We start from the raw sequence: 22,882 nt of genomic DNA, 5'->3' as shown, positions 1-22,882 counted from the left end.
CTATAGTGAAAAGACCAGGTATACTTAAACACAACATTTCTCTGTCTCTCTTGTTCTCTGGTCCTCTATATGAAGAGTATACATAACCTGATATGCTATATCTGTGTCTTTATGCATGCATTATATTCATATATAATTGATGTCAATATATCAGTATAGTTATTATTTCATATAAGCCTGATTGGGAAAAAGTATGCTTTGAAAAACTATTTCAAACATTGGACCAGTGCTTGAGGATTAGAAAGATTGTGGATTTCTGCAAATGTGCTTATTAACATTCTGCAAGTGTTTTCATAAACAGTTCTTGATCACCTGTTGTGTGTCAGATATTCTTCTAGTCGATTTTATTACGTCATATGATATAGTTGCTTTAACAGGGAAGAACACTATTACATTCACCAGGAAACCATTTTTGAAGTTGTGAGATATTTTAATTTAAAATATTTTTTTAAACACTAAAACCTCAGAAATCGTTTTTTCAGTTACCTGATTACTTTCTTAGATCCATCACTCGCTTGACTGTTTATCACTGACATTGTGGGCAAGAGGTTAATTATAATTGCACGGTCACCTGGACTATCCTATAATTTGAAGTAGAGTCCTTCTGCTGTGTCAGGTTCGACAGTATATTATTTCCAAGCATCAGTGCCAGGATGCTCTTTAAATAGGCTGTGGAACTAGGGAAGAGGTGATTTACGTGCTCGATTTAGTGCTTCTTTTGCTGTCCGCTTCAGGCCACTTTCCTATGAATAGCAGAATGTGAACAGAGTTAAAATTCAAATGCAACCAAAGATGGAAAAAATAGTGTAAAACAAAAGGAAATGAAATTCATTCCTGCCCTGCATATTTGTTGACAAGGATGTAGTATGTAAATCACTGGGTATCCTGAACTAGTTATTTCCCTCTTGGGATTCTTGAATTAAACATTAAAAGATGGATTTTAATGAATGAATGTCTATACAGATTGAATTTTCTACAGATTTTTTTAAGCAACAGGGAAAACCAAATGCTTTTTACTTCTTAAGGATAAAAGGAGGATAGAGGAGGAAGTGACTTAGCCACATTTCTTAAGAGTGCAAAAAATGTACTTGAGGAGAATAATTAGTCTTTAGGAAATCCCTCTTTTTCAATCTTAGCAAAAATCAGTGCCAAAATTAAAGCACAGTATATTTTTTTTCTTTATCCAATTTTGGATTAATTAGGCTAAATCTAGAAGCTGCTCATTTCTTCTGTGGTGTTTTGGCTCATAGCACCTAATATTTTATCAATGTGAAATGCTTAACTGTGTCCCCCTTTTATATTTGCAAACATCCACAGCAAGATTATATCTCATTATGTAAGAAATGTCTTAGGAAACATTTTGGTAATGCCATTTGCTGGTCAAATGATTTTTTTTTCAAGCTGACCATGGCTTAAACTTCCATCAACATAATGAGAGAGATGAGCAGATAATGCTAAACCCTGGAACATTTATTTAAGTAACTAAACTGTTTAAAATTAAGGATGCCCAGAACTTTAATTCCCACCACATCTTAGTCCTAGCAGAGTTACCATTCAGCTTTTCATACCAAACCCCGTGGGGTTATTGGTTGAAAATATAGGTCTGATTTTAAAAAGAAATGGTTTTCTTTTTAAATTATTATTTCATTAAAAAAATAAAGTTGAGGCTCCACTCCTACTGAGTCTTAACCCTTTCCAAAAGTAAATACTCTCCTCTAGTTATGTCTTTTCGTACTTCATGTGTATTTTGTGTGTGGGTTTCTACGTGTGTGGGTCTGTGGGTCTGTGGGTATGTGTGTGCATATCTCCAGTTCACTATATAATTATGTTTTCTTAGTTTTACAAAATTTAGGTAATTGGAAAATCTTTTATGTATAATTTTACAGCTATTTTTCCTATCAGCATAAGTTTTTCATGTTTTATGCCTTTGGTGAATAAACATCTAATTTTTAAAATTTCATTGCTGTATAGTATTCTACTATAGATTGTGTCTCAATAGCACAATAAATATCAATACAAGGCTCTTGGCATATTTGTGAGTGTTTCTCTAAGAGACATACATAGAGGTGGAATTTAGGCAGATACTGCCAAATTTCTCTCCAAAGTGTGCTTGTCCTTAGCACTATATACAAATTTAATTGTTACCACTTTCTCACCAACTGTCAGTAATATCAATATTTTAAATGGTTGCAGTCTGATACCTATGAGTTGGTAGCTAAAATTTATAATTTTCCAAGTAGGGGTAAGGATGAACTTTTTTTAAAAATGTGGATTTGGTGACAATAGAGGTTTTTTCTTCTCTGAAATTCCTGTTAATATATTTTGGGATTTTATTATCTGGATATATTGCCTTTACCTGACTGAAGATAAATAATAAGATAAAAAGGAAGAAAATGAGGGAGATCCTGCATTTTTCTAAGAAGGTGGAAATGAGGCAAAATTTTAATTTGATGCAGTTGGCATTTAGGTGGTATGATCTACAAATATGCAAGGTATGGCTTTCATGGCATTTTGGTTTCCTTAAACTGATATCAGAGTGATGCTAATTTTATTTTCCTAACTGATTTTGAACTATTATAGATATTTTTTCCTAACAAACAATGGAAATTCACTAAGGAGAGAATTGCTTCATAATTAACTTGTCTTTTTTTAGACAAGTTATGTGATAAATTCTGACAATTTATCAGATTACCAATAAGTTTTTTTGTGTGTTTTTTTTTTTTTTGGTTTTTTTTTTTGCGGTACGCGGGCCTCTCACTGTTGTGGCCTCTCCCGTCGCGGACCACAGGCTCCGGACGCGCAGGCTCAGTGGCCATGGCTCACGGGCCCAGCCGCTCTGCAGCATGCGGGATCTTCCCGGACCGGGGCAGGAACCCGTGTCCCCTGCATCGGCAGGCGGACTCCCAACCGCTGCACCACCAGGGAAGCCCTACCAATAAGTTTTGATAAATGAAAAATAATAATACCTATCATTAGTTGAATACTTACTATATGACAGGTACTGGGCTAAATATTGGTGGTTCGTAACAACAATACAATGAGGTAGATAGTAGTAGTATACTATATTTTATATGAGGAAGCTGAAATTGAGAGAGGTTAATTTGTCCAATAACCGGCAAAATCAAGTTATAGGAAGTGTTACTCATCTCTATAACCTCAGTGCTTAAGATAATAGCCAGCTACCAAGAGATTTTCAAAACATCTTTGGTGCCTGAGAGAAAGATATAGAAGAACAGATTCAGAAAAATTCCATGGTACTTGTTTGAAGCAAAAAAATAAAGAAATTTGATATGCTCTAACTTTTACTATTCTTATACTATTCCTTCAACAGTACATTCATGGTTTATTCATGCCAGGGGGCTTCTCTCTGAGAAAATGATGAGTCTGTGTGTTTAGTAAGGTCATTGTGTTTTTACTTCTTTATGTTTTTCATTTGAGGAAGTCTGTACTTTTAAATGTGAGCACTTTAAGGCAGATCACTGCTCTTTAGAGTATAGTAAATAGTTTTTCAATGGTTCCAAAGGGTGTAGCAGGTTACTTGAATGCGTCACAAATGTGTATCTGTACAGTTTAAGAGCAGAAGGACACTTGTAGCAAACAGATTGATAACTGATGTAGACAGGAGAAAGAATACATTGTATAAAAATGTTCCATCTTAAAATATGAAAAGCTATATATTAAATTCATGATAAATTTTAAACCTGTCTTTTTAAATTGTATCATTATCATTTCATAGCCCTGGGACAAAATAATCAAAAACTTGTGAGTGAATGAATGAATGAATGAAATTATATTAAATTATTTCTCTTTCTTAAACACAGTCATAAAGGCAACTTTTAAAATAAATCATAGCATTACCTGCCAAATGCCACTCCATTAATACAGCAGTTCCAAGACATATCTACTTAATAGTCTTTTAGTAGATGGAAAATTGCATAATTGTAAGCTTTAAAAATCTACTACCTTCAAATACAGGCTCTTCTTAAGGCACAGGATACATACTATAGGACTCTACATGGAACTTAGGAGATAATATGGTATGGCAGATATTTTTAAGAAAGGAAAAAGTTACAGACAATGCCTCATAAGAAGATGTGACATTTATATGATGTGTATCATTGTGGAACAGAATAGATCTTTGTTGGAAGGATTAGATACTTTTAAACACAAAATTCAGGTGCCCCTCCTTTGCTTTGTAGGAGTTAGCTAGGGGATCTGTTATATTTACTTATGTCCTCAGTGTTTCAGCTGCCAAACAATCTGTTCTTTTTCTTGGGAAAATATTGGTGTAAGTACTTGAAAAGCTTGTTTATTGATATGGAAAATTACCAGGATTTTCTTCAGAATTAAACACAGCTACATAAAGTGTGATATATGCACAGCTACATAAAGTGTGATATATATGTATATTTAGTATTTAAATTCCTTTATCTAGAAGCTATTTTCTGATACTCCATTTGGCTAATCCAAGCAGAGTTTGATTGGTTCCAAACAGGTATGCTGAGATATATACAACACAACTCTGATCTTCTAGGAACTTACAGTTTGGAGCGAAAATACAGCTACAGATATAATTACAAAACTGAGCAATGGGACAAGTGGTATGTAAATGTACACACCATAAATAGCATAGAAATACATGTCTGGTATAAAAATATAAGGCAACAATAAAGGATATGATGTGTTAACATTTGAAAGAATCACATCTTTGTCTACCTAGTCATCTTTGGCTCAGTAGACAAAGCACATTATCTGTTTTGCTCTCTAGACTTTGCCTCTAGACACCTTTTTCCTTCAACAGAGTGACTTCAAAATATTTTATCTTTTTAAAAATTTTATACTTACCTATTTCAATTTCACTACTCTAATGACAATCCTGCTCCAATTGTTTGATAGACTTCCTTGAGTACTGTGGTCCATCAAAAATGTAGTGCATGAAAAAATACAGTGAAAGCAATGTAGACAGCAGTAAAATTGTTTATGAATGTTTACAATTTTGCTTGGAAGGGGAGGCCAAGTTGTTTTTCTAGTCAATCATTTAAAATTATTTCTAGGGCTTCCCTGGTGGCGCAGTGGTTGAGAGTCCGTCTGCCGATGCAGGGGACACGGGTTCGTGCCCCGGTCTGGGAAGATCCCACATGCCGCGGAGCGGCTGGGCCCGTGAGCCATGGCCGCTGAGCCTGCGCGTCCGGAGCCTGTGCTCCGCAACGGGAGAGGCCACAGCAGTGAGAGGCCTGCGTACTGCAAAAAAAAAAAAAAAAAAAAAAAAAAAAAAAAAAAAATTATTTCTAGGCATTTCATAGTTCAATATTTACTCTGAAGTTTTCAGAAGAGTTTTTGTGGTGCTGGCTTAATCACCTTAGCTATTCTGATGTGGAAGTAAGGCATCCACCATTTTCCCCCTTCTTTGTTCTAGGTTAGGAAAAAGACACTTTTGAACTTGAAAACTTGCCTCTAGTCATACTGTGTATTGAAACTCTTACTCAGTAGTTTTCTTTTTCTCAGGAGGAGCTAGAAGCAACTAAAAAAATCAAGAGGACTCTGAAAATTCAACAAAGCTATTGGAACATCCTTTTTATTTTCTCTGTAAAACCTTGGTTCCACATTGGTAGCTCCTGGTCTTTGATATCCAAACTGTTTCATAAAGGAAAATATTGTAGAGCATCAGATTTGTAAGCTCAATTGAAACCTGTTTTCTGTTTTCACGTTTGGTTATAAAATATGTTTTTCATCATATAGCAAAACAAGTTTTTTTCTCATAAAATGTGTCTTTTATCCCAGCCAGCTGGACATCTTCTCACACACTGTAGGAAAATTAGCCAGTCCCCTCCATTTACAATAGCAAAGAGAAATGAAATATCAGGCCAACTGAAAATGTACCCCTAATCTCTGTTTCCATACTTTGTTGCTTCAAAGCTCAAGCACCAGGTCACTGTGACAATGTATGATTCCAACTTATTTTACATGAAAAACCACGGTACAAAGGAAAAATATTCATAGTTGTCTTACGCATATTTATTACTTTTGTGGGATCCCAGGTGATATATAATACATATTATATAATATGATGTCTGTTATATTATGTTATATTAAATATTATACTACATACTTTATCATGTATGTATTAAGTATACATTTCAATTATATATTTTGTGTTAGTCTACCTACTGATGCTCTGTGATTAAATATTAAGAATGGAGAAGATAGAATATGAAAAAAATTAAATCCACTAACTAAATTAGCAGCCACCTGATAATGCTTTTCTTTTATATCCTTTGCCTCTTTCTGTTAATCATGCTTTTTAGACTCCCTTAATATATTCTCAATTCCCAGGGTATTGCTTATAGTAAGTGATTTAAAATAAAATGTGTGATGTGAGACCACCTTATTCAGATTGTTGTAAAATTTATATTGAATCATTTCAATTGCAGTGAGTTGTAAGAATAGAAAATAGAAATGAAGAGTTAAAAAAGCACCAGTTGCACACTGTGTAAGGAAAGCATTGTTGGTAGAGGACAGGGGTGTGATATGAAGAGCTGTACATCAATCATGAAATAAATTGGGCCTCTGCTGGTTCAGTTACACTAACTCAAAGTCTTATGTTATTCATACATTTACATTAAGGAAGCACAGAGGTTTCTGTAATGTAAATATTGGATAAACTGGATGACACTTTAAATCTGTTCTCCACTAACCACAGAGCTCAGATCATATGTTATTAAAAAGTCTCCATACTCTGGAAAATTAATTTTGATGGCAGATATGATTTGGAGAAGGGTCAAGGTTGCTGTTTTATCATATTTAAATACAGAGAAGTCTTTTGCTTACCGGTATGAAAGATGAAAATGATGAGGAAAATAAATAGGGTGTTGACTTTGAGTAAGTCAAGTGCAATTATTGAAAATTTGTGTATTTACATAGTTCATCTATAATTATTAATTACTTAGAAATGCCCAGCAGACCAAGGATGAAGCAGAAAATCCCTATCCTGCAATATTCTCAAAGAATTGGGACACAAAAGGACCAGAGCCTCCTTGGAATATACAGAACACGTTAGAGGCAGTGCTGGGACAGACCTCAGATTTTTCAGCACCCCTAGCAAATATAAATCAGTTAGTGAGATCTTAGACCTTTTTCTGTTGGTTTGAGTACCAGAGATGGGTGTTTTGAGAGTTATAGCTATTTGTTAAATAAAAAGAATTTTCAGATGGACTGTGAAATTTAAAATGAAGGGAAAAGCTAAGTTACATAACGATTTTCAGAATAGAGCTTCACAAATCAAGCTCTGGAAGCTCTAAATCTGAGAAGCACAGACAGTGGGCTAAGAGCTGCTGCTGAACATGCTGCAGGCTAGTACTTCAAGTTTATGGCAGGCAGTGGGAAATGGATTTGTCAGGGTGGGAATGGTAGATGGATTACATAAAGAAGAGGAAGGGAAATGTTTACTTTTGCTTCCCTTTGGGGCAAACCTATGCAACAGTGACTCTCAAATGATTAGGACCTGAATAGTTTAGGTTTGGCATTTCTATAAAGCTTACTTCACAAGCTCAGATTTCTTTAATTTTGGTAGAAACTTAGACATAAAAAAAGTAAATATAAATGTTGGAAAAAACAGTAGGCTCTAGGATATGAAACAAAAACTTATACATTTCAGGTTTCACTTTTTGCTTTTACTCTCAAAGATAACATGGTGGCTACAGTGGATAACACTAAACTGTATGATTGAAATTTGCCAGGAGAGTAGAACTTAAAATAAAATTAAAAAGATATCATGGGAGATCTTGCAGCAGGCACTGTGAAAAATAAAATCTACTATAGGGAGAATGGTCTGGAAAGTGCAATGTAGAGCACGAGGGACACTTGCCCCGTTTAGAAGCCAACTGGTAGGAGGGCATATGAGATAACCGTTACCCCTGGGCAGTTACTGTCTTCAGGAGAGAACCATGTGTTTGCTAGAGCTAAAAAGTAAAAGGAATATGAAAAAAGATTGAGGATGCAGGAGATTTTGTTGATAATTTAAAATAGACTAAGAATTATAATAGTAGGTTTTCAGGTGTTACAGAAGTGAGGGACATGGGATCAATAAAAGGGGGGATGTACAGAGTTGTATAGAGAAGATGATTCATGAGGTAAGGGATAAAATGGTAGGTAAAGTGTGATAGTATATGCAAAGCATTTATGACAAGACCTGGCATACAGTAGGCACTCAATAAGTGTTAAATCTTGACTTTTATTATATGACTAAGAATAGAAAGTTGTTTCCTACTGACTTTTTTTGATTCTCATGACAAAATCATAATACGTGTTAAAATGATTTAAAAGACCAGACAAAGATTAATTATTGAGATACCTTTCCAAAAATTTTAAAAGGTGTAAAAGTTGATTCAGTCAATGCCTTGTTTCTAGGCATAGTTTCAAATACCTTAAAGAAAATAAACACACAAAGTATGTGAAATATTCAAAAGTGCTTAGAAATCTTCACGTGAAGTACTCCACTAAAAAATATGATTTGTCAGAACTAGGAATGATTCCATTTCAACTTTAATTTAAATACTTAATACGTCTGGGGAAGAGTTTATAAAAAATAGAGACTTCCCTACTATCTGTGTGCTTACATAAATGAAAATCTATCAAGAATATTTAGTGACTCCTTAAGAACAATGTTTGTAACTTATTACTGCTTTGGACTAAAATGTGGGTAGTGCAAACACACACAACATAAATCAAAATAAGTTCTCCCAAATTCATATTTCCTAACCACAAATTACTCCAGTTGTTTAAACCAGATCATAATTTGAAAATCCCTCTTTCTCTGTAGGTTCAGTGACAAATCTGCATGGCAGGCTTGATCACAGGACTGAAGACTCAGTTCTAGTAAGCCATCACACATCTGGCTTTTGAAAAGTCAGGGTTTTTTCCCCCCAGATTTCACCACTAGATTAATTTTTAAATTTTGCATACAGGATAGATTTTGAAAAAGTTAGGTGTATTCATTTATTTTTCATGTTTATGATATATCAGTTGATGTTTAAATGATTCATTGTAAAATCTATGTAAAACACTATAGTCTTTATATTTTAAATGTCTTTTAAAAGTTTATTAAAATTAACATAATTCATGACATTTATTTCTTATACGTTTTTCTCTGTATGTTCACCTACCACTGGCAATGCCATGCTTACTGATATGAAAAATATTCTTAATAGTAACTACTGCTAATGATGGATTTAGTGTATTTTTAATAAGAAACTTTAAGTATCACAACATAATGACTACTTTCCAAAAGGTGATTTTTAATATTGTCCCTGTTGATTTTTACCATAATTTTGATAAAAATGCCATCATGAGCTAGAAAGAAATTTACATCTTACAGAGAAAAAAATGAAAATGTTCCCCCAGATAATGTATTACTTAATTTTGGTCATCTATGAATAAAAAGTGGGATGGTACAAAGCCAGGTGGCATTTAGTCCAACCAAATATGGGTTTTCCTTCAGAAACCAAAAGGAAAGGTGGAGAGAGAAAGTGGGGCTGAGTTTCTTCTTGGGAACGAAGGCTGACAGAGCCAGAATCCTTTCAAGGATAAAGAGCCAGAATCCCTTCAAGGATAAAGAAGTAGGAGATTGGGGGACAGACTTGTCAGTGAACAGAATGGAGTCTGAATCTCAGCTTTTTGGGGGGCATATTTCAGGGGTACAGTTTACTTAAGTGTAAAATGGATGATATTATTTACCTCATGGATTTCTTGAGTTTTAACTGAGGAAGTGAAGTTAAAATATGTCTTAGTAAATTGCCCAGAACTTTGAAGGCACAATAATTAGTAAATAAATAGCTGAAAGCTACGCTTTTAGTCTCTTGGTAGTATCTTTGTATCCTGAGCACCCAGCCAAAGACACCAATAATGTCTGGAATTTTTTGTGTTGGATACTGAGTGTGGAGGACCATCTTCTCTTCTCCATGAACACTCTTACCCATGGAGATTTTATTCAGTCCCATGGCCTTAAATACTCTTAACTTCAGCCCTGAGTTATCTCTCAAACTCCAGACTCATCTATGCAGCTGTATGGTTGACATCTGCTTTTGAATTTCTCATAGTTCTTAAATGTAATATGTCCCAAACTGAATTCCCCATCTTCCCCTGAAAACCTGCACCATCGGCAAACTTCTCTATATCAGATGAGAACAGTTTCACCCTTTCAGTTCCTCATATCATGCTTTACTCCTCTCTTTATCTTATATCTCTCATCCAATCCGTCAGCAAATGCTGTTTTCTCTACCGTCAATTATATGCAGCATCCAGTGGTTTCACAGTACTTCCACTACCAACCTGGACCAAACCAGCATTATCCTTCTGGTGGATTATAGTAGTAGCCTCTTAACTGTTCCCCTTGCTCTTCCTCTTTATCCATTAAAGTCAGTTCTCAAGACAGAAGCCACAGTGATCCTTTAAAATTGAACTGTGTCATTTCTCTGAGTAAAAATGAAAGTTTTTAAACAGCCTTCAAAGCCCTTTGTGATCTGTTGCCCACCACCTGTTTGACCACATCCCCTAATACACTTACTTTTACTAACTTTGCTCCAGCCACTCCCCATCTTCTTATAAAGCCACTAATTCCATCATGAGGGCCTCCCCCTCATGATCTCATCTACTTAGTTACCTTCCACAGGCCCCACCTCCTACTGCCATCACATTGGAAGTCAGGGCTTCAGCATATGAATTTTGAGGGCACAAACAACATTTAGTCCATAACAAATGCTATCTTTTCAATATCAATTTTGTAGGTTTTGTGCTGAAAAATGTGTCAAAGTAATATGTTCATGATGTAAAAAAAGGAAAGAAAGAAGAAAAGAAATGTAAAAGTTGGGGTTCTATAATGCACTGCACATGCTTTCATCAGCCTCCATCATCTGTAGCTTTTAGGTTAGTCATTCATACTATTCAAATTGTAGTTTCTTAGAAGAAAGTGTTTCCCTAAAATTGTGATATTATTCTACAAAACTGTAAGAATATTAATATACCCTACATCTCTAGGCACTCACAAAGACAAAGATTATCAAACTTCTGAGATTGTCTGTTGTTTAAGGAAGGAAAAATTATCATGAGTCAAATTTTAGCCTTATAAAAGGTTATTCCTGATTGTATTAAAAAAGATAAATGCTGACAGTCTCTTAAAGCTTTATATTCTAATGAAGTGAACATTTTTAATTTGTTTGTCTATTTGAGACTACTTTAAGACTTGCCCATAGTGTGGTGACCATCTAAGTCTGGAGTGGATGATGTTAGTCAAGACAGTTGTGAGATATTCAAGGTAACACAGTAAAGTGGAAAAGGTGAAGTCTAACACCATCACCACCACGAACAACTGCTTTCCATGGCATGGTTTTATGAGGTTTATTTTTGTTTTAAAAGTGAGTTATTATCCTTCTGACAATAGTTCAAGAATGTACTTGAAAAAGTATAACATTGGAATCAGCGGCCAAAGTTTTAGTCCTAAATTTCTCTGTGATTTTAGGCAGGCTATTTTAATCTTTTTTGCTTCTCTGTTAAATAGTTAAAAGCTCTGAAATGTCTTTCTTAATTTAGATTTTAGGTTAGTTTGTTTTTTTGTTTTTTGCGGTATGCGGGCCTCTCACTGCTGTGGCCTCTCCCACTGCGGAGCACAGGCTCCGGACGCGCAGGCTCAGCGGCCATAGCTCATGGGCCCAGCCGCTCCATGGCATGTGGGATCCTCCCGGATCGGGGCACAAACCCGTGTCCCCTGCATCAGCAGGCGGACTCTCAACCACTGCGCCACCAGGGAAGCCCAGGTTAGTTTTAATGAAGACTTGTCTTTTACTCTCACTCAAGTGTTAGTATGGTTTCTTCAGTGGAAAAACAAAGGGAGGTGAGAGGAATCACTGCTACTCATTATACACAAGCCTGGTATGTGCATGTATTATGTCTGGCATGTGACAGCCACGTGTAAGGTCATTTCCAGTTCTGTAATCTTGTGATTATGAGATGTAAATCTATTCTGAGTTGAAGCGGATAGACATAGAGGTAGCTCAAGACTTGATGACCATTGGCGTATTAATCATAGTATTCTTCATATTAGTAAAGAGCTAACATTTATTGAGTGTTCTCTGCCAAGCGCAGTGCTACACATATATGGGTGTGTATGTTACACATCGTATATATCTATACCTATACTATATTTGGATCTATACCTGTGTATGTGTGTATTCCAATTAAACCCTTAGAAATATCCATAAAGGAGCTACTGTTTTACAGATATGGAAAATTAGTTTCAAGGTTTGTAATGTATCATCTCAAGGGGCATATGGATACAATGTAAAATTGTCAAGATTTGAGCTCAAGTCTAATAACCTCGTAAGTTCGAGCTCTTTAATCAAAGAAGAGATATTAGGTGGCCACATGGACTGAAAGAGTTAAAAACAGGAACTGCGGAGAACACAGTAATGAGAAACAAGTAGTGAATAAAGTCCTATTAATAGCAGTCTGGGTTACCTGAGATTGCATAGAATACACTTGAAATGTTCTCCACAATCCTCAACCCTGAGAATGGTTCATTACATAGAGAGTGACTATTATCCAGGAACAAGAAAGATGGTGCCTCAAGGCCTGCTCTCAACAGAATAATAGTGAGAAAGCTTAGCTGTGTTACCAGACACTCCGGTGCTGAACTTCCGATTCTTTACTTACTGGCTGGTTCTAAGAATTTAGGCACATTGCTTAGCCTGGTACCTAAACAATGGAATTAATAGCACTGACTTTGTATTATTATTGTCCTAATTAAATGATCTGGATCTGTGTAGAGTTCCACTTATTGACTGGCACTAGTGATCATGCTGAATATATGTCATTTTATTAGTATGGCTACTATAATTATTGTTTCTATATCATGTAATTATAAAAGAAAATGTTTGGTGAGTTGCTGACAGGATGGTAAACATAAAGTGACAGTGGAAAGGAATATGCTTTAAAACATAATCTAATTTTAATTGAGATTATAATCTTGATGTCTAAATTTCCATATTATGAAGTAAAGAACCTGCTTTGTAATCATCCTTGAGACCAGCCATTTAGCTATTCTTTTTCTGGCTTCCTTTTTCTTTCTGCTTTGACTTTTGAAAAAAAGCCAAGCCTCATTCTGGTTTTGAAATTGAGATCACCAGATAGCTACGACATAAAAATAAGCTTTGGGAATGATTGAGAAATTCTATAGCACCGATCACATTAAACTAAGAAGAAAAAATATGTGAGCTAAACATAGACAAATAAAGATAATGTAATATATAATGCTATGAAATATATTTCAGATTTTGCCTGCTTGAAGTTTCTAGAAATAAGGTATATTATTAAAGGACAGTCTTTACTAAGTTATTTTGGGCATGAATTTTCTATTCTGTGAGTAAAGCATTGTGCCCCTAATGTTGACGTTTGAAATTGTTTAATTTGAAACCCAATAGGACACTTGAACACTGAAAATTAGGGGTAAATATGTGGCTGCTTTTGCCAAATTAACTGCACTAGCCAGTTGCTTTTGCTAATTCACAGACTTTCAATTTAAAAGGACAACATTTCATAGATATGGATTAAACATTTGCAAAATGGCTTGATTCAGTTTAAGTCTCAGTGTGCAATCTGGAGTAAATTTAGAATGACTGCATGTCTTAGGTGTATCCTTTATACTGCCTTCATTGTATTTATGTTCATATAGACCAGCTACCTCCTATATCCAAGCACACTTTCTTGCAAATAATCAGGGCAATTTTTAAATATTTCTTTTGTTTTAATGTAAATTATAGTTTTCAAATACTGTAGTTAATCTCTCTATATCTATGCTTTTTAAAGAGAACTGCATTGTTAACATTGTAGTTAAAGTCAAATTATAACCAATCTGGGGAGCAATTCTCTTAATGGACTGAGGAGTAAAGTTTCCTTTGTTGTAGTTGTTGCTTGATTTTTAAGAAGAAAATTATCACTAATTAATTTATACTACAAAGAGTGGCTTATTCTTTATTTCAAAATGGTACATACTTAATCTGTACTTTATCATCATATCAGAGGATATATGATTTTGTTACTCTGGTGGTATCATCTTCTGAGTTAGTGAACTGAGATGTAATGCCCAGTGGTACAAGGTGAAATGTTCATAACAGAAAGCACTATTTTTATCATAGCTGTCAAGGTCAAGACCCTGGGCCAGACCTTGCAAACACTTCAAAACAAATGTTGTGTTGGATTCTGTTCATTTTAACAACATAAATACTTTTTAACTCCCAAATCTTTATCTGATTAAAATTTTAAATTAATTTTATCTAATTAATTTTTAAATGACGTTGAAAATATATAACCAAATATCAAGTGTTTTGCACATTCACATACACTTTCATACATATCCTATACACACTATTACTAAAGCATGTTGGTATTTGTTTGGGAGAACAAAACTGCTCAGCATCTTAAGTATCTATTGAAATTACAGCAATAAAATGTGTCCAGTAAATTAACAATTAAAATACAACTTTAAAATTATCTATAGCAATTTGTTATTGGAGAGAAATCCAGTTAATCAAAAATTAAAGGGAAATTATAACCTGTGCTTTGAGAGATACCATGGATTCTATTATTTTCAATAAATGTTCATCCTTGTATACATTGGTTATGGAAGTCTTTGAAGAGTCGCTGAAATTCTGTGGCCTTTATTTTAGTGGAGATTGTTAGATAAATATAAAATGGTAGTCTTGTGAATTACAGCTGTACACAGTTTAGGGGCCATGTGTCAGTCCATTCCAAACCACAGAGGGCTTCATGGGTTAGTTATTATATCTCAAAATGTCCATGTTGCCAAAGTGGAGAGATACATCATCATATCACTGCATAATGTCTTTTCATGAATACACCACAGGACTCTTGGTATTTAAACTTGTGAAACTGAAATTAGTTTAGCTTAACTGTTTTATCTTAGAAAACCATATCATCATCAAGGAATAATTTTAAGTAATAATTCAATCAACATGCATTACTTGAGCATGACAAATATTCCATCCCAGGTTATTTAGTACATAGATATTATCTATACATAACTTATTCAGTATATTTCAAATTTTAAGTATTTTCTAATGTTGCTAGCTGTTAGTTATGAAGTATGGAAGTTCTGATCTTAGAAATAAAGTAGGATAGGAGGTAATATTGGTACATAATACATTTTTTTTACTAAATTTAAGGATATTCTGCTCTTTTGTGACCTATAGGGGAGGTGTCTTACCCTAGACTATGAGAGGGAGTTCAGTTCAGTAGAATTGATCATTGACCCTACATGATACAGCACTTCTATAAATGACATAGATTTAGAACATAAAAATCTGAGAGTAATACAATCCTAAACAATTTCTAAAGTGACACATCTATATTTTATTTATAATTTACAATATAAAGTATAACTTAATAAATATAGAAAAGTTATAATTTTATATATAACTATAATTTATAATAATATGTGTGTATACATCTTTTACTGAGAGACAAAAATTTTTTGTCTCCACACACATACAGACACACACACACAGGATGCTATTTTTAAATTGTCATTTTGAGTGTCTTTTAAAAATGTGTGTATTAATACTAAACATTAAACAAGTAATGAATGCCTAAATATGTGCCAGACAACATGTAAGCAATAGCCACATGACTGAGTTATTTAATGGAATAATGGCAATGAGTAGTTTTTACTTATATTTATATGTCCAGTACAATTTATGACATACAAGCTTGGTTCATTACATTATTGAATGAGTGAATATGTAAAGGATAGGTAGCAATTAATTTTACTTTTTATTTATAAATATTATGTAATTCCTTTGAGCGTCTATCAATATTTGGTGAGCCTAATTTTTATATATATATATACACATATATATATCTAGAGAAAGAGATATATTTAAAGTATTTATCAATAGTATTCTTGTTCTTCTCTGATATTGTTTTCTAATATTCAAATTAGCCTATTGCTTTCAATCATTTAAACTTAGATTCTAATTAGCCTATTCTAGATTCTAAAATAGGTTAGTTCTCATGTTTCTGTTTGCAAGCATTCAAGAAATGTTACCTAGTTGAAAATCTATTTTAATGTCAGTGTTTTAACACAGTACTTATTTTTTTACTGAGCATATATTTTAAATGTAAGGATAAATCTGCTATTACTGTTAAATTTTGGTATAAATATTATTGGATATATTTTGAGTTGTAATTTCCTTCTAGCATGTTGTGTTATGCTGTTTTTCTTAATTAACACATCTTTTAAATTTCAGCTATCTTGTGGGCACCTTATTTTGAAAAATCTATTTAAAAAGCAAATTTGACATAGCTTATATTCTCTGACAATTCACATATGATAGAACTATGGTAAAAATCTTGTTCATAGTGATTTTCTGTCATTCTTAATAAAGTATAATTGGATAAATCTAATGACATTTTTGAAGGTTAATTATATCTTGAACTCTATAGACAACAGCAGTCTGTGCATTTATTATTCTCATTTCCTTCTACACATATATATTTATATATATATTTAAATGATCTGTATATTTTAATTCTAATGGGGAGAATTATAATTTAATTATAAATTACTAAAACAGTATTTTTTACATTACTTAAATAATTTTTTTCCTTGGTGACCATGCTTCTGGAGTATTGACTTTGAATTATAAAGTGGATTCATTTAAGTATCCCAAGAGTGAAGGACTTTTAACATGAAAATATTTTGGAAACATTAAAAGTAATTTAAATGACAAGAAATAGTTGAAAAAATCCTAACTTGTCAACTATACATTTTTGGTAATTTTGAGGATTTTTAAAAATTCCTAATCAGAGTAGACAGCACCTTTTCGCACTTTTAACAAATGACAGCCTTCATTAATTTGAATATAGATGACATGCATCTTATGTTTAAATTTAAAAACTGACTATAACATCTTTGCTTTTAAAGTGATACATATGAGAGTTAGTGTTCGTAATCTGTGCAAAACTTCTAAAGTAGTGAGTGAAGATGAAATATTATTTTTTACTTGCCAGAACTTAATATTTAAACAACTCTGATTACCAGCTTTTTTAAGTTCCTGCCATACCATTTAGACCCTAAGAAAGACGCAAATGTACTGCTTATACCAGTAAATACTGATGAATATGTACTCAATACAAAGAACTATGCTTCATATGATGAAAATCAAATGAACAGTTTCCATTCTCCAGAATGTTTATATGGGTTGGGAGTAGATAAGAATTCATACACATAGAATTTTGGCAAAATATTTTCTACCTACCATAAAAGAGACGCTAAACAAATGGTTCAAAGTTCTAAAGGATGTGTAAGGAAACAATATGTAATCATGGATTTAGCACAAACATCATAGAAAAAAAACGTAGCACTCGGGGCTTCCCTGGTGGCGCAGTGGTTGAGAGTCCGCCTGCCGATGCAGGGGACGCACCGGTCCGGGAAGATACCACATGCCGCGGAGCGGCTGGGCCCGTGAGCCATGGCCGCTGAGCCTGCGCGTCCGGAGCCTGTGCTCCGCAGCGGGAGAGGCCGCAACAGTGAGAGGCCCGCTTACCGCCAAAAAAAGAAAAAAGAAAAAGAAAAACGTAGCACTTAAAATGAGACTTGAAGCATGGACAGAATAAGAACTATTAAAAATAGTTTCTGTGACTCCAGAGGACTGCTAAGATAATCTTATGAAACATGTTAACATAGGATGCATTTTTTTCTCCTGTTTCTTGTCCAACTTGAGTGAACTTGCATAGTATTTTCAAATATTTAGGTGACGTGTCATGTGAAACAGCTTTGCTCCAGAAGCTTCCTTTATTTTGAATGAACTATATCAAGTTGGAATTTAGAGAAATTTTACTGCTTACCTAAATAATTTTTGTTGAATATTGTCATGATTAAAATGTAAAAAGTAAATTTTACTTTTTATGACTATTTATTTTCTGTTTCCCAAATATATCATAGCTTCAGGGTATAGAGTATAATTTTTATTTTCTCACCACAGTACAAATATTCCCTGCCACAGCTCTTAACAGAAAGAATGTCCTCAAAAAAAGAAAATAATAATACACACAGAGCCTTCCAAATGTGTTCAGATTAAATCCAAGTTTATCATGAACTACAAGCTTTTTTACCTCCCCCCCAATTTACATTTCTTGTCTTTTGGCCTGGAATGCTTTTCCTGCAATATTCAGAGGCAGATAAAGGAGTTTCTCAAGTGCTGGAAATTGCAAGTAGGTTAGTATGAATGGAGATAGTGAGTGCGGAAGGAGGTCACATTTAAAGGGTTTCTTAAATATTGTGTGGAAAGTTGTAGGCTATGCTAGCATTTTGTAGGAAAATTAACTGGAGTTTCCCAAAAGAGGACATGATCAAATGCTGTGGAGAAGTATGGCAACAAGTAGGCTACATTCTTAATAAAAGCAGTGGCAGTGGAGTGGAGTGTGTCAACATGTGACTTAAAATGAGTAGGTGGATATGCATGTATGGAAAAATAATTTAAGAAATTGTGTTCTGCATGGAAACCAAACTGTTTGGTAACTTTTACCATGGGGAGAAATGGGGTCATGCGAGATTGATAGTTTTGTTGTTATGTGTTTTGTTTTGCTTCACTTTGTTTCCATTGATGAGTTCTGGAAATTGTATCAGGCTCCTGTTAATGACTACAGGAGGGAGGGAAAGGGGGAGAGAGAGAGTGAGCGAGCGGGAGAGAGACAGAGAGACAGAGACAGAGAGAGAGAGAGAGATTGATTGAGAGTGCCCCTGAGCATGTAAAAGGGATAGTAGACACTTGGAAAATTACTCTCAGAGAGTTACAGTTCCTAATACAAATAAAGATTTTTTTTTTTTTGATAAGACATTTCCATTTTAACAGGAAGAAAGCTGCATATAGGTTTGGAGATTTGGTGGTAGGAAAATAAGAAAGTTCCTCTCTGATGACTTCTATTTTCTCAGCGTGCACACAGAAATATACCATGAGAGTCACAAAGGAACAGAGCTTGTAAAGACTTAGAAGAAAGAGGAAAAGCTACAAAATAATACTTTCAATAGTGGGAACTGAAGTTAACTAAGAAAATAATACTAAGATTGTGTAGCAGCATTGCATGTCTCACTTGGATTTAGGGCCATGATTTGAAGGCAATGGATAATTACGGTTTTGTGATATTTTTCTTGGACAACATTAAACCCTACAGTTTTCCTCTCTATACCTCTATTTGGATTTCTTCAGCCACCTCAAATTAAATAATGCTTTAGACATAATTATTATCTTCCCCCAATACATTTCAGATATAGTGTGCTCTGAGAAAATGGTACCAGTATTGCCAGTGCAGTTTAAGCTAAGCACCTTAGAGTCATTCTTAAGATTTATCACTCATGAACCTGATCAATTAAATATATCATGAAATCTTGCTGATTTTACCTCATATTCATCTCCTGAATTTACCTACTCTTATCTATCACCATTGGATCCACTCTTGTCCATTTTCGGACCAATGCAACAGAAACAAAAAGGCCAAATGCCTCCAACCATGTTCCTTTCCAATCCATTGCATGTGCTACAGTGAAATGATCTCTTAAACACTACTTTGATCTTATTATTTCCATGCTTAAGACATTGTAATGACCTGTTTTTACTCGTTAAATAAAAGTTCCAAATAATAGAAGCCATGAGGTGTTTCTGACCTGGTATCCTCTTCCCTAACTTCATCTCTGCCTCTTTATTCCTACTATCTCCCTGATCAATATTTTAGTGTTTTTCATATCCCTATTGGTCCTCCTCTTCTTTTGGTCCTTTGAAAAGACTTTACCCTCTAAGGCACTGCAGTACTCCTCAAATTGGATAATTTTCCTAATCTTTTACATCTCAGCAGAGACTCTGCTTCCTAAGGGAAGTCTTCTTTGACATCCCAGTCTAAATTAAGTGTCCATATTCACTCCCAAGCTCTTTCTCTTTCCTAGAATAATCATATTTATAATTATTCCTACAGTACCTTTAAGACTCATAAAGGCAGGGCCATGTCTATCTTTTTTACCTTCATAACCCAGTAGCAAGGAAACTTTCTGGCCCACACCTGCTGAAAGCATTTTGTTCAACTACTGAACAGAAAGATACATTTATCTACTTTTTACTTACATTTATATTGTTTCCTATTTCCATAGTTCCCATGGAGGGTTGAAAAATAGTGTAATATGTGATATCATATAAAGTTTTTAAATTAAAAGGCACTCATTAAAAAGAAATGACTTTTGTTTCATGTGTGATAAACGAGTTCCAAATATGCAGAATATGTAGATCGACAATTCATGTCTGAGAGCAAATCATGTTTGAAGTGAGAATAGTTTTACTAAAAAGGATGAAAGAAGAAAAATTGGGTAACTTAGCTAAGAATGGTACTGGTTGCTACAGCAATCCTATTATAAGAAAAATAATATTTTAAATCTTCTCCTAATCATTTAACTACAAGAATGTCCCTAATATTATCAAAAAGCTCTTCTTATCTTTCAAATACCTTCACATTTGCTCTGAATTTATGAGAGCATTAAGGCTTTACTATAGCTATAATTAGATCTACTGAAAAAGTACCTTCTCATTTTTGTCAATTCCTGATTATACATGGGGATGGCAGAAAACCTTAGCATGGATTACTAAAACCCCAGATCATTTATAGCACATGAAAATTGGCCCCAATTCATTATGTCTATCAAAAACTTCCTTTGAAATACAAGTTTACCTTTAAGCTTAGCAAATGTTCATTGATACTTGAATAAATGCTCTTAAGTATATATAGTGAGTTTTCAAAATATGAAAAAACATAGATGGTTGATTAGCTTTATGTTAACTAAGCTCTAAAAAGTAATCAAACCATCAGTTTGATGGTCTTTACTTTGTCCATAATGGGCAATTGGAATATTGAAGTTTGGCTTTATTACCCATTGAGAAGAAAGAAAGATACAAAAGTCTAGGGAATCTACAGAATAAAGAGACTTACTTTGTTAGCATTTACTTACCTGACCACCAACTTAAGAAAAATATCAGAGAACATTTTCTTCATGTGATTCTAAGTAGTTCAGTGACATTTTTCGTGCCATGCCATTTACTCATGTGTGCATTACATAACAATACGTGAACACCTTCTGTGGTCAAACACTGCGATGAGTACTGTGAATGGAAAATTGAATAAGGCACAATTTTTCCCCTTTTTGAGCATTATAATTTTTATAGTATAAACATGACTGATATTAGAATAGATGCATGTTGAATCAGTAAGAATCTCAATGAAAAGTTCTAAAATGGAGTAAAATGTAAAACAAATGCCTAAAATCTGACTCCTCCTGGAATCAATATAATAATAATAATGTGAATTAATAATAATGTGAATGATATACCAGCTCAATTGTGCATTCTCTCCATTCTAACAGAATTTTGTGAAGGTTTTAGCACCTAATAATTGGTTTATTTATTAATTCAACAACAAAATTTTAAGTAACTACTGTGTACCATGCCATTCTCTGAGCATAGTGGAAATTTTGTGTTTCTTCAACATAAGTTGTATTAATAATAGCATAAATGAAAATTATACTCAAAGCACTTCTTCAGTTTTAAATACATATGAGTATTTAACTTTTATAATATAATTTCTTATAAGCTCCTGTAGCATAAAAATCACTAAAAATATATCTATTCCAACATGTGTAATTTAAATACTTAAAATACATATTTAATTATCTGAATGAATAGCCTGTTATTTATGATTCAGAAACCAATGAAAAATTTTTTAAATTAATGAAAAGATGGTGTTATATGTAATCTGTGTATACTAGTCAAAATAATGACATTATTCACAAAACAAACACTGCATCTGTTGCAGGGAAAAGCTTAGTCTCTTATTTCTTTTGACAGTGTGCAGACCTGGGTTCTTCAAAGCTTCACCTCACAGCCAGAGCTGCAGCAAATGTCCACCTCACAGTTATACCCATGAGGAAGCTTCAACCTCTTGTGTCTGTGAAAAGGATTATTTCAGGAGGGAGTCTGATCCACCCACAATGGCATGCACAAGTAAGGAAACCCATGGACATTTGGTGATGCTAACTTTCACCAGTTTGAAGAAAGAGCGTGATGGAGCCTGTTACATTCTATTACCATTTCCCCTAAAACAGGCATAATGTTTAATCTTCCAATATAGTATTTCACCAGATTTCAACCTTCTTGAGTAAGCATTGAGAAATTTGAGTCTTTTTTGTCACTTACTGTGAGAAGCATCCATTTTCCCTCATTTCAAATTCAACATCTGAGCCACAAATATGGAATTTTTCCTTTTATTTTATGATTTATTTTAGTGTTCATGATAGGCAAACATGACTTTGACAAATCCATTTCCCCGTTTCTGGTAAACCTTTTTTATTTTTCTTCCTCTTCGTCTTCCAAGGCAGCTTTCTGATCACAAAAACATGCAGTACATGGCACTTCTACCTTCTCGTTCTAACCTGTCCCACTAAGCTGCAAAGACCAATGAGAAGGTCATTTATAAAAGAAGACAGGAAACACTACACAAACATGGAGAACTGGGGGTTGGCAAATCATATTTAAGAGTCAAATATAAAATCAGTTGTCAACTAGGATTTTCAAGTAGCTGTTGTGTTTATTAACAGTGAGTGTCCTTAACTGTTATTAATTATATGATCAGGTAATCTTATAATGAGTAGATGAATATTAAACATTTAATTCTAACAGTTGCAGTGGGTACATCCACATCTATCAATGTTTTGGTGTTTTTGTTTTTCTAGTGTTCCACATGTTTCTGGGAAGGAAACAAATTTATGTGTTAGTTTGCTTCA

General features: G+C 34.0%; 1 protein-coding gene across 4 annotated transcripts in view; it reads left to right on the top strand.

The window, feature by feature from the left end:
* EPHA5 (EPH receptor A5) overlaps positions 1-22,882 on the top strand; it is a 331,428-nt gene that overhangs the window by 122,783 nt on the left and 185,763 nt on the right. For 3 of the 4 annotated variants that reach the window (XR_012332013.1, XM_073805307.1, XM_033857102.2), the window contains exon 4: positions 21,948-22,103. The exons of the other annotated variant lie outside the window; for it this stretch is intronic. Coding sequence is in view for 2 of the 3 variants with exons in the window: in XM_073805307.1 (XP_073661408.1) it covers positions 21,948-22,103 (156 nt within the window). In the remaining variant the exon portion in view is untranslated. The remainder of the gene's footprint in view (positions 1-21,947; positions 22,104-22,882) is intronic. 4 annotated transcript variants of the gene reach the window in all.

The sequence above is a fragment of the Tursiops truncatus genome, chromosome 5 (genome assembly GCF_011762595.2).
Source record: "Tursiops truncatus isolate mTurTru1 chromosome 5, mTurTru1.mat.Y, whole genome shotgun sequence".
Taxonomy (NCBI): Eukaryota; Metazoa; Chordata; class Mammalia; order Artiodactyla; family Delphinidae; genus Tursiops; species Tursiops truncatus.
Note: the sequence above shows the minus strand (reverse complement) of the source record. Positions and strands in the feature narration are given on the sequence as shown.